The 12,276-nt window shown below is 60.8% G+C and overlaps 1 protein-coding gene across 8 annotated transcripts in view; it reads left to right on the top strand.

Moving 5' to 3' along the window:
• The window catches only part of BANP (BTG3 associated nuclear protein), a 249,276-nt gene that overhangs the window by 159,865 nt on the left and 77,135 nt on the right, over nucleotides 1-12,276 (top strand). For 5 of the 8 annotated variants that reach the window (XM_053210465.1, XM_053210468.1, XM_053210467.1 and 2 more), the window contains one exon: nucleotides 3,382-3,627. The exons of 1 other annotated variant lie outside the window; for it this stretch is intronic. In XM_053210465.1, the coding sequence (XP_053066440.1) occupies nucleotides 3,382-3,612 (231 nt within the window). In that variant the 3' untranslated portion in view covers nucleotides 3,613-3,627. Of the gene's footprint in view, nucleotides 1-3,381; nucleotides 3,836-12,276 lie in introns of those variants that run through there. 2 more of the 8 variants (XM_053210463.1, XM_053210472.1) reach the window with 2 other exon arrangements.

Raw genomic sequence — 12,276 nt, 5'->3', positions numbered from 1 at the left:
TATTTATAAACATGTTCCAAGGTGGGTGGGCCCGCCTGCCCCACCGAGCTGCCAAGAGCTGGGAGGGGAGGGGGGCTGATGCCGTCTGAGCCCCGCCCTCCCCGATGGCCCCGGCGTCAGCCCTGCACCCAGCTACCGGCACTGGCTGGCCGGCGACCCACACCCTCCGCGTGCACGGTTCAGGGACCGTGACGCAGTTTTGGTCCCCGCCAGGGCAAGGACCTGCCTTCGTTTCTGTGTGTATGTTAACTGCCTTTACTCTCCCAAAGCCTCCGATAGCATCTGGCCCCCGGCCTCCGGGCCCCCCTGCCTCCCTGCCTCCCTCTTCCCGTCACGTTTACCGAGGGCCAGTGGTGTGTCCGGTGCCGCAGAGTCAGCAGAGGGCCGGGAGCAGAACCGGTGCTCTTGGGGAGATGGATGCACACAAAGGCGGTTATACCCAGGAGGGGATGTGCGGTAGGGCAGGGGCGCAGCCGAGGGGAGCGCCCGGCCCAGCCTGTGGGGGCGAAGGGCACCGGGAGCCAGAGGGGCTGGGGTGCATGGCAGGAGCAGAAGCAGAGCGGGGGACAGGAAGTGGGGGGATGGGAAGCGGGGACAGTTCAGTACAAAGTGGGGAACAAAGAACAAAGGGGGAGGAGAAGAGGGGGGAGGAGCCAAAATGGTGGAGGCGCTTGAAGGCTTTCATGGAAAGAAGCCCAGACTGTCTGTGTGTTGGGCTCAGAAGAGTCTGCTGTGAGTCATGTACACTTTAGTATGAATGTACGAGTGTTGCTTCCATAGGTTGATTTTTGTGTACTCCCGAAAGGATTGCGAACCCCTGAATCTGGCCGGGGCGGTGGTTTGGGAGTGAGAGAGGGTGGGAGATACATGGTCCGGGCCCCAGAGCTGCCCTGGGCCGGGGCACCTTTCAGAAAGGGAGCCTGGGCACCTGGTGCTCTCAGGGGTGGCCCAGGGCGGGGTCTTGTCCCCACGGAGCTGCGCCGTCTGCTTGCTGGTCAGGTGTGTCTGACTTAAGTGGCCGTGCTCGGTGTTGCCACGAGGGGCCGCTCAGTAGAATAAAATACTACCGAGTGTTTGCTCGGTGTCCCCCCACCCCTCCGATGTCCCGTCTGCAGGCAGTGACAGGTGACAGGACAAAGGATCTCTCGCGGTTAATGCCAGCTGCCCACGTCCGACGAGGGGACCGAAATCGATCGTGCCCCTCCAGCTGCGGTCACCGTCTGCGCCTCGCGACGAAAGTTCGCCACACTTTTCTGTCCCCGTTCTCAAGGACGGATGTGTGAGAGATTCAGCGTGCCACACTGGGATGGTTTGAGGTTAACTTTTGCCTTTGAACGAAAGATTCTTCACGATCTGCGTTTTCTGGGTCCTCCTCCGAGTGCCCGTGCGGCCCAGCAAAGCCCCTGCGTCCCGACGAGAGAGCAGAGCTCTGGGCTTCCGTTTAACCCAAAATGAGGAGGTGACCCATGGAAGGGGCAGAAGTTTCGGGTCATTACACGCCTCTGTTACCTTTTTAAGATTAAAAATGTGGTTTGGGGGGCTCCTGGGGGGCTCAGTCAGTTGGACCTCGACTTTGGCTCAGGTCATGATCTCGCGGTCCGTGGGTTCGAGCCCCGCGTTGGGCTCTGTGCTGACAGCTCGGAGCCTGGAGCCTGCTTCGGATTCTAGGTCTCCCTCTCTCTCTGCCCCTTCCCCACTCTCTGTCTCTTTCTGAGCCATCACCACCTCTTCATCCTACGGCTCCCGGGCCTCGTTCATCACTGGCGCTGCACCCCCCACCAGGACCCCCTGGTCGAGTGTGCCCGTGCACGTGTGCGTGTGTGTGCACCCCCTGGCGGCAGCAGGCCTGGGCGCGGGGAGGCCTCTGCCGCCCGCCTCCGGTGCCCATGTGGTGTTCAGGGCCCCCCGGGGAAGAACCTGGCCCCTTGGGCCAGAAGCAGGACAGGAGGGAGGCATCTCACCCCCTGGGCAGGCGCAGCTCTCTGGCTATCATTTCGCAGAGGACACGACATCCCGGGACGGGACCGGGGAGGCCTGCAGCCCGAGGGACAGCTTTGCCAGCGAGAAAAGGGGTCACGCAGAGGCCCGGGGCCTCCTCCGGCAGCTTTTCAGGCAACAATGAGGGAGCGGGGAGTTCACGCACGGAACAGCCGAGATGGGAGGGCCGGAGGGGCCGGAGGGACAAACGGGCAGTCCCAGGGTTAGGGTCAGCGGGCCAGCTGTGTTTAGAGTGTCCCTGGGCATCGGGGGTGCCGGGGTGACTGCGTCACGGCCCCGGAGCTGTCCACGGCGTGCTCCCCGGAGCCTGCGAGGACGGGGCCTTGCGTGGCAAAGCGCAGCCATGACGAAGGACCCGGCTCACCCGCGGTCATGGGGCACGTGGGGGCCTCGCCGTGTCCGTTTCCATGGAGCCAACCATGGCCATCCAATCCTCCCCTTGTTTGCGGGGCTGGGGTCTGTCCCTTGGCAGAGGACGTCTGTCTGGTCCCTGACTCTTGCCCCCCCGGAACTGCAGCCCCAGAGCAGAGACCAGGTCACCAGCCTCGCTCTTTATCAGCCCTGCTCTGAGCCGCCAGCCTCTGCGGGCTCGGGTCCACGTGGGGCAGGGAGTTAGTAAACGGTGCGTGCGTCTGGGACTCGCGCTGAGAGCCCATCTTCCCCACAGTAGCAAGGGGACACGTGTCCGGTGGTCTCACCTCTGAAGACCGCCCCCCCGCAAAGCTCCCAAGGACACACAGCCGTTGGATCTCAGCGGGTCATCCCCCCCCCCTTAAAGTTTATTTATTTACTTTGAGAGAGCCAGAGACAGCGTAAGCAGGGGAGAGGCAGAGAAGGAGGAGGGCTGCCAGCACAGAGCCCCACGTGGGGCTCGACCTCCCGAAACTGTGAGATCACCAGCTGAGCCAAGACCAAGAGTCAGACGCTTAACCGACTGAGCCCCCCAGGCGCCCCTCGGCTCCCAGTTTCAATCTCAGCACCAACACAAGTTGGGCACATTCTTTTCTCTCTTTAGGTCCCAGATTCTTCCTTGCAAAACAGGAGTCAGAGCAAGTCTTTGAACTCTTGCGCCCAGCGAACTCCTACGTATCCTTCAAAGCCCTGGTCCTGTGCCTCTTCTCTCAGGGTGGAGACAGCTTGCTGTCCTCTGGGGCTTTGCTGTGCACCTACCATAAAACCTGCCCTGTGTCACATACTTCCGTATCTGTCGCGTCCCACGGGCAGGCAAGCACACACCCACCCTGGCACCTGTGCGGGTTCCAGAGTGTTTATCGGTCGAACAAAAGGGGAGACTACAAACTCCCTCAAAGCTGGCTGTTTTCTTGGGGCCCTTGCTGAAGGGGGCTGTTTTGAATACACCCTGATTCTCTCCTCGGTGTGCAGAATGACGCCTGGGAAGACTGCTTTCTGGAGCACAACCTGGGGCGTGTGGCTGCAGCCCACCCGGGAAGCTCTTTCCCACCCCCGGCCCGGCCTCGCCGCCCGCGAGGCTGCCGTTGGACCCGGAGGGCTCGCTGGCTGAGACCCAGGCTGTCCCTCACAGGAGAGGAGGAGGATGTCTTCGGGGAGCTGCCTGCGTGGCTGGCGTGCTCCGGGCTCACGGTAGGTGGCTGACCCGTCCCCCCAGCGGGCCGCCCACCGCACCCTCCGCCCGCAGGCAGGACGCCAGGTGAGAGTGACCGCTGGACCGGGGGAAGTCCGCATTTCGCGGTGTGGTAGCAAACTCCCCACCGGGGAGCTGTGATCTGGGCCACCGTGGATGCCTGAGAGCCTCCAGCGCTCCCGGCGGGGATTGTGACCCGCTGTTAGAGCTCCGGCTTTGCACCAGCTGGCCGGGTGGCCTCACCGTCAAGGGGGAGGGCGGGACTTTATTGGTCTCTCCTCAGTGCTTTCGTAAACTCGCACCATTAGTGAAAGTTTGGGGGTCACCTCTAGATTAGCACCGTGTGTAAAAGGTTGTTAAGAGCGCGGAGATCTGGGGACTTGAGATGTTACAGAATGGGCTCGTGGAACGCGTTTTTCCGCTCCGGGCTTCCCTCGGGGGGCTGGGTTGGGGTCTGCGAATGGATAGTCTGAAAGGAGTCCACGGCATCTGGGGAGAAGACGGGTCTGCCCCCCGCTCGGTTCTCAGGTTTACGTGGGCACAAGGATCGCGTGAAGGGCTTGTTAAAGTGCAAGTATTTGGGACCCCTCTGCCCCCAAATGCATTCAGAGCCTGGCGTCGAGCCCAGGAATCTGCATTGTAAATCGGCCCCCAGATGACTCTGCTGAACGTAGGTGGTCTTCCGACCACACAGCAGAAACCTCTGCCAGGATGTTAACGGTGCCACGTGAGCAGGGCTCATAAAAAGCAGGGTGGGTCTTACGTGGGAGCTTTGGACTTTCAGGTTTTGAACCACAATAGCCAGGAGAGGCTGGATGAATAGGGGCTTGAGAGGAAGGATTCTGCCTGGACTCGTTTTAGTTATGCATTATTTTTATGGTAGTGAAATACACCTAACGTGAAACTCACCATCTTTAGCATTTGTGGGGCACGTTTCTAGGGCATCGGGTATATTCGCGTTGCCACGCGACCGTCCCAGCCAACCTTCCGCCCTCCCAGACTGGAACCCGGCCCCCATTAAACACCGATCCCCTCCACCAGCCCGCACCCTCCCCCCCAATCCGCTCTGTATGAGTCCGACTCCTCTGGGGACCCCATATGAGTGGGATCTTACAGCGTTTGCCCCTCTGTGTCTGGCTCACCTCAGCATAAGGTCCTCCAGGTTCATCCAGCTTGTAGCAGGTGTCCAGATGTCCTTACTTTTAAGGGGTGGATAACATTCTGTTGCACGGAGAGACCGTGTTGTGTCCACTATTCGCCCATCGACGGACACGTGGGTTATTGTGAGTCACGCCGCTGCGAGCACGGGCTTGCAAGTCTCCGTCCGAGACCCTGCTCTCGGTTCTTTGGGGGATATGCCCGGGAATAGAAGTTCCGCGTCGTATGGTAATTCCCTTTTAATTTTTTTTTTTTGAGGAAGCTGGATTCCTGGTTTCTTTGACACTTGGTTTGCCCCGAAACATCAAGAAAAAATCTTCCCCTGTCGCCTTCCTATAACTTGCCTCTTTCTGTTTTGTAAGTTCTCATTCATTTATTTTGAGAGAGCGAAAGAACGCATGTGCGCACGCGCACGCAGGGGAGGGGCGCAGAGAGGGCGCTGCCCTGACGCGGGGCTCAAACTCGTGAACCCTAAGATCACGCCTGAGCTGAAACCAAGAGTTGGACCTTAACCAACTGAGCCCCCCAGGCGGCCCTCTACAAGTCACTTCTAAAAAATCTTTGTTAAATGTTTATTTTTGAGACAGAGACAGAGCGTGAGCCGGGGAGGGGCCGGGAGAGAGGGAGACGCAGAATCCGAAGCAGGTTCTGGGTTCGGAGCCGTCAGCACAGAGCCCGACGCGGGGCTCGAACTCGTCAACTGCGAGATCATGACCTGAGTCGCCGTGGGACGCTCAACCCACCGAGCCCCCAGGCGCCCCTCTCTAAGTCACTTCTAATTTGCTATATTCCCTCCTGGTCTCCCAGCCCCCCGAGGAAGGCGCTCACACCTTTTGCTGCTGTGTAGTGCACGTGCTGTGGGCCACGGCGTCCCTCCTCGCCCCTCGATGGCCGTCCGCTCGGGTGGGCATCCACACAGCCGGCCCCGCCCTTGCTCCTGCCCTGCGGACTTGGGTCCCGTGTGGGGCGAACGGGCACACACAGAGGTGGGGCCCGCCGCTTACAAGCCGTCGCAGCGCAGGGGGTCGTGAGCTGTGAGGAGGCGCCAGACCCGTCGTCTCGCACAACGGGAGAAGCGTCACGGGATCCCACGGGGGCGCCGGACTCTCCTCTCGAGCTGTGCGGTGTGACACGGTGGGGAAACTGAGAGCAGAGGCCACGGGTCTGCATCCCTCGGGCCCAGGAGGGGGTCACGCGGTCCCGAAATGCCGAGCGCGGTCCCGAAATGCCGAGCGCGGTCCTCCGGAGGGAGCACGTGCAGACGCAGGAGAGCCGTGCCCGCTGGACACGGCACGCTGGTGACAGCCACGTCCTGGGACCACCTGTGGCTGACGTGGAGTGCGGGGCCTGGTGAGGACGTGTCCCCCAGGCCTTGACTGTTAGCTTTTTTTTTTTTTCAATAAGATAAAAAAGGAAATTCATGGAGCAAAAAAGTCACCTAGTTGTCATGATGTTTATAAACACGATGGGTATTTGGACATTTCATGTTACCCAACGACAAAAGCAAACAAGGAAGGAAAGATCTGTTTTGTCCAGAGTAACTCGGTTACTTGAGACGGAGAAACGCCCCCACCCTGTAGCTCATCAGCGGTTCTGAGAACTGGGGCCGAGGATCGTGGTCGGCCTGGAAAGCCCACGTGGGCCCTTGGCCTGGCTCATTCGGTTGCTTAGCAACACCCGAAACTGTGGAAACTCGAGCTGCCGGGGTTTGAAAGCGCGTGCGCCTGCGCGTGTCCCGGATGGAACCCTGAACTGGAATTGGCCGCGGTCGCCCCTGCTCTCCGCCAGCCTCGCCCCGTGGCACCCCCGCCCTGCCTGGGGCCGTGGCTCGTCAACCACCGTCCTTGAAAAGTCCCCGGAGACACGGCCCGTGCGGGAGGCCTCCCTCCAGGTACCCGTGTTCAAAGTGCATCTGTGAAGGCGCCTGGCTGGCTCAGCGGGTTGAGCGTCTGGCTCTTGATTCCGGCTCAGGTCACATCTCCCGGTTCGTGGGTTCGAGCACGGAGCCCGCCTGGGATTCTCTCGCTCCCTTTCTCTGTCCCCGCCCCTCCCACCGTGGGCTGGCACTCTCCCTCTGTCTCAAAACAAAAAAACCTTGAAAAGGTGCCTCTGCGGCCATCCTTTGGCACAATTATGTCTGTCCCACCGCCCATTCTAGCGTCTGGTATGTGGATGGCAGCACTGTGATCGTTCACCGCGATGCTTTTAGCAAACAGCTAACAGATGCTTCCGTGCACCCCCCGGGGTTCTATGAACGTGCCCCGTAACTGGACCCGCTGTTCAGGGAGATGGACCCGCTGTTCAGGGAGAGTAGAGTCTTCATTCTGGCAACTTCTGTTTTCTGGTTTTGTTTCGTTTTTTTCCTTTCTAATGTTCATTTATTTTTGAGAGCACGGGAGTGGGGGAGGGGACCAAGAGAGGGGGCGCAGAGGATCTGAAGCGGGCTCTGCGCTCACAGCGGAGAGCCCAACGTGGGGCTCGAGCTCACGAACCGTGAGACCACGACCTGAGCCAAAGTCGGACGCTGAGCAGACTGAGCACCCCCCCCCCCCCCTCCAGGCGCCCCTCCTCCGGCCACTTCTAAATTGAACTTCACTTCGTGAGAAACTGAGCCCAGAGTCGGGTGGGGAACACGTTCGTCAGGGCGTACTCGAGTGACCACAACGAGAACGCAGAACTTGCTTAAAGTGACAAAGTTGGGGGGCCCTGGAAACCCGGAGAACACTTTCTTGACTAAGCAAGGCTTGCGTAAAGGATGTGCTTCCGCAGAGGGGCTAACGTTCCCGCACCAGCCGTAGATTTTTCTCCATTCCCTCACACGGCGAAAATTTAAAAAGAAATTAAAATTCCTGCCTCCCCCGCCCTCGGGAGGCCGGGAAGTGGGGTGAGCCCGATGGAGAGCCGACTGGAGAGAGAGCCGGGGCTGGGGACGGAGGGGCAGGGGGACGGCGACGAGGCAGTTGTGCGGAGAAGGTCAGGCCTTCCTTCCAGAACGTTGACGGGAGACAACTCTGAGAAATGCAGCAAAGGGAGAGCTCGTTGCAGAACGCGTCGAAAAAATACCACCGTTTGGCTACAATCTGCACTGGGCGCTGCTTTGCGCCACAGCCAACGTGAGACCCTCCGCGAGGGGGCGCCGGCGGTGGAAACGGTGCGCAGCCGGGAGGACCGCAGGGGGGCGCTCGGGTGTCCAAGGGGCTTCCCGACATTCCCCTGTGGCGTTCCCTCACGTGGGGGTGGGGACGTGGCTGCTTCTCACGCCGGGTGCCGGCCGGAACCGCGGCCTGGGCAGCTGGGGACCCCGGCCGTCCCCGGGGCGCGGCCGAGCTCCGCCTGGCCCGCCGACTCCCTCCCCGTCGGAATCTGCCTCGCGGGTCCCCCCTGCTCCCGTCTGTGGCCGGTGCCAGCCGCGACTGAGTCACAGGGAGCAGGGGCGCCCTCGGAAATACTTCATCCTGACGTCTGTGCTCATGTGTTTTATCGGGAAAAAAATCATTAACCTCTACCTGGGTCTCTGGGTGAATTTGGGGTTTCTTTTTGTTTTTGTTTTTGTGTTTTTACCGCAAGAATTACTTAGCAGTTGGTAAACCCCTTCTCTCTTTTGAAAACAGCTTCGCGTGCAGAGAAGCCTCTCTTGCCGGGAATTCTGAGATGCTCTAGAGGCACACGGGGCACTGGGAGCCCTTCCATGACTGTGGCCACCCGCTACGTGTTTCTTCACAAACGGCGGTCTGATGAGTTGCCAGACTCGAACCATTTGGGTTTCCCGTGGTGATGTTGGACCGGGGGCAAGTTTCTGTCCAGGGGATTTGCTCCAAATGCTGTTTCCTTCGTGCTGCTTGCCAAGAAGGCGGGATCCCGGGGCCATGCGTGTCCCCCGCGCCGCTGACCTGGGCTGGGGTCTGCCGCCATTACTGACATCCACACCGGGTTCGGGACGGTGTGAAGGGGGTCCCTCCCCGCCAGAGGGCACTTCGTTCTGGAACCTCTGCTGCCCCAGGCAGGTCGGCAGGGCCTGGGGGCGGGGGGGGGGGGGAGGCCCGTGCATGGTCCAGGGAGGTGCCTTCAGAAACCCCCCCGAGCCGAGGACAAGGGGGCAGAGCGGGGGTGACTGAAGTGTGGCTCGACCCCAGCGCTCTCCAGATGGAGTTTCTCTTGCCATCACGGGGGGAGGTGCTGGGGTTCCACCGTGCGCCCTTGGCCAAAACTCCCTCCCCAGCCCCTTTGCGCATAAATCAGGAGGTCAGCGTCGGTGGTTCCCCGCATCTCACGCAATGCCGACGTCCCAGAGTGGGTGAGATCCCTGGTGTTTTGCACGGAAAAAGCAAATGCGAAGATGAGGGGGATTTTTCTCCAAGTGGGGCAGAAAGATGTGCCCCCCTGACCCCGCTGCACAGGGCGAGGGGGATCTCCCTGTTTGCTTGTTGGATGCGCGAGCTGCGTGCGCCTGGAGGGGCCGCCGCCGTCCGCGAGGTCCCCGACACACAGGGTCAGCTCGGGCTGCCACGGCACAACACCACAGCGGGGTTTAAACGGCAATTACTCTCTTCTGATCCCGGGGCCTGGAAGTGTGAGAGTAAGGTGCCGGCCGAGGTAGGTTCCAGCCGAGGCCTCTCTGACCGTCTCCTCTGTGCGAGCCCAGACGCAGCCTCTCCCGGAAAGGCCCCCGGTCCTGCTGGACCTCACGTGACCATCACCTCCCCAAAGGCCCTGCCTGCAAACGCTGTCATGTTGGGGGTCAGGCCGCACACGTTCGGTCCCCAACGATGCGTGAGCCCGCGTCTTCATCATTCTGGTCCCCTCTGTCCCCCCCAGGGCCTTTCCACTCTTCTGAGCATCTTTACAAAATGCCAGGGTCTTACCACCGAGCCGGCCCGCGGGGACAGATGGACAGGGGCCTCTTTCCCTTTGGTCTGAGGAGGTGACATCTGGTGGGAACCAAGAGGCCCCGCCACCTGTCATTTCGAGGACGTCAGGCCCTCAGAAGAGACAGCACGCATGGACCGTGTGGGTCACGGGGCGGGTCGTAGGCGCAAGCCTCTCACGCACGTCTGGCCGGACACCATCCATGCCTGCACAGACACGGGGGTCACGGGTTTCGGTTTTGTACCAGGGGCTTGGATTGCACGCCCTGACCCACAGCCGCGGCTTCGCTCAGCCTATCCCGCGTGGCTCCATTTCTGTGCGTCCGGCCCGGCCTCCTTCCTTCGCATGGCAGCGTGTGTCCCACAGGGAGGAGGAACCCCGCCGGCTGTGACCTGCCCCCTGCCGATCACCTTCAAGGGATTCTGGGATTTCGCTGTTTCCGGCGACATTGTACTCATCTCCTCGTACGCACTCGCGCTTCTTAAACATGGGCGCGTCGAGTCAGGCATCCAGGTGCGTCTCCGCTTCTGGCGACGTCCTGTATTAACGTTCTTCCTTATCCGTGTTAATCTGACGGGTACACGGGGCCCTTCCTGGTCTTAGTTTCTTGGCAGTTCTGACGCCGAGAGGAGACCGAGTCCTTGGTGACAGGAAGGCCACCTGTTCCACTGAGGGGCGCAGAGCCGGTGGTCTGGCCCTGCGTGCCTGCAGCCACGACTCCTGGCCTCCCCAGCTTTGCTCTCCTCCGTGCTTGTCAGACCAGTGAGCTGGGCCAGGCGGGAAGAACTGGGGGCCCTGAGTCAGAGAGGGAGGACCTGTACCAGGGTGCTTGGCCACCAGTGGGGGCTGGGCACGGGCAGGCGTGGGGAGCACCCACGGCACGGTGCTGTGAGGGACGCGGGAGAGCACAAAAATGCCCGCACTTGCAGCGAGCGCCCCTTTCCCAGACCCGTCGTGGAGCGAGTGGGGCCAGAGCCAGAGCCGCCCTCCCCGGTTCAGCACGACATGGTGTGGGGCAGGGCGCCACGGTCAGCAGCGTCTGGAACGCAGTCATGCGGCACGGAGGGTCTGACGGGGCCACGCTCGGAGCACGACGGACGGAGCAGACTGCCGATGCCGCCCGCGTGGAAATGGGAGAGGCCACCGGGAGCAGTGATCTCTGAACTCGGTGTCCCCAGAGTGGAGGTGGGACACAAAGCACAGAGAAAGCAGCCAGTGGTTCCCCGGAGACTCTTCGGTCAGGAGCTGTCGACAAGCACACCTCGACTTCCCCCTGGCTGGTTTTGCTGTTCCATTTTCCCGTCCGTTATCTGAGCCCCGGACGTTGCCGAGCCCATGCCGCGCATTAGCGGTGGAGGCTGGAGACTCCTCCCTGAGACGTGCGCTCACGTGATGGCCCGCTGCCCGCTGTTTTGCAAGAAGACGCTAGAAGAACGTACTTGCGGAAAGACCGTCGCGTTCACCTCTGTATTTTCCACAGTTGTTCGGCGCCCGCCGCACAGCGGGGCCACGAGAGCTGTCTGCGCCGGGGCCCCCGTCAGGCGCACCCTCGGCTGACTCCCCACGTCCTCCGACTGCCTTCATCTGACACACCCCACACCTGCTTGCATGGAACGGAATACAGAACCTTGGAGGTGATGCCGAACAGGACACGGGAACTCTGTCCCTGTCCCCTCCCCGCCAACTGCCATTGGTCTGTTCACGGGAGGGTGGACTGTCCCCCGGCTCCATCGTTCGCTGGCCCTGGGCGTCTGCCTTCAGTGTCAAGACCTAGCGTCGGGCTGTGTCCTCGGCCACGCGTGCTCTGAAACGGCAGTAGACGGGACCACGTGGCTGTGCCTGCACCTGCTGACGTGAAGTCTCGCGTGTCGGATGCAAGTCCGCAGCACTGAATCGGACGAGGAAGAATAAGACGTCAGGGGCCTCCTGTTTCCAACGGGGGGCGCGTGGACCTCGTCGGTGAGCATCGCAGCCGGGCCTGTGTGGCGCGTGAGGCGGGGTGGGTCCGTAGGATCACGGACCCCGAAGGGAGTAGCTTCCGAAGTGAGCCCTGAAGGGGGCCCGGGAGGAACCGAGCAGAGCCCAGAGTGGGTGGAGAGCCACTAATGAAATGGTCCAAAGTCACCGTAGCGGTAACTGCCATCGCGTACTCTGCGTGCGTCACGGGCCACGTTTGCGTTTGCTCGTCTCATCTACAGGACAGCCCCACCGTCTATGACTCGTTAAACTCGAATCAAAATTAGTATTCCTAGAAAAGACAACTCAGGTTTTTAAACCAGCAAAGACTGAATAGGCACGTGATAAAAATCTCCACGTGGCCAGTAACCACGAAGAGGGACTTGAGGTCATTAGTCATTAGGGAGCCACAAGCATAAACCACAACAGGTGTGAGAAACCGTCACCCGAGTGGCCAGAACATCAGTCATTTCCATCTGGAAACGTTGTTTGATTTATCTTCCAGCTCATGAAGTCCTTCTTCAGTGAGGCCTAATGATCAAATTCTGGATTCCGGTTTTTACATTTCTCAGTTCCAGAATCCTCCCTGGCTCCTTGTTAAGCGCTCCCACGGTGCCGAAACGCTCAGTCTTGTCTTTTCTGCCCTTGAAGTCCACCACCGCCTTCCACGGCGCCGTTTCTGTTGCGAGGAAGCA

The sequence above is a fragment of the Acinonyx jubatus genome, chromosome E2 (genome assembly GCF_027475565.1).
Source record: "Acinonyx jubatus isolate Ajub_Pintada_27869175 chromosome E2, VMU_Ajub_asm_v1.0, whole genome shotgun sequence".
In the NCBI taxonomy this organism is placed as follows: domain Eukaryota; kingdom Metazoa; phylum Chordata; class Mammalia; order Carnivora; family Felidae; genus Acinonyx; species Acinonyx jubatus.
This window is presented reverse-complemented; position numbering and strand designations above follow the sequence as displayed.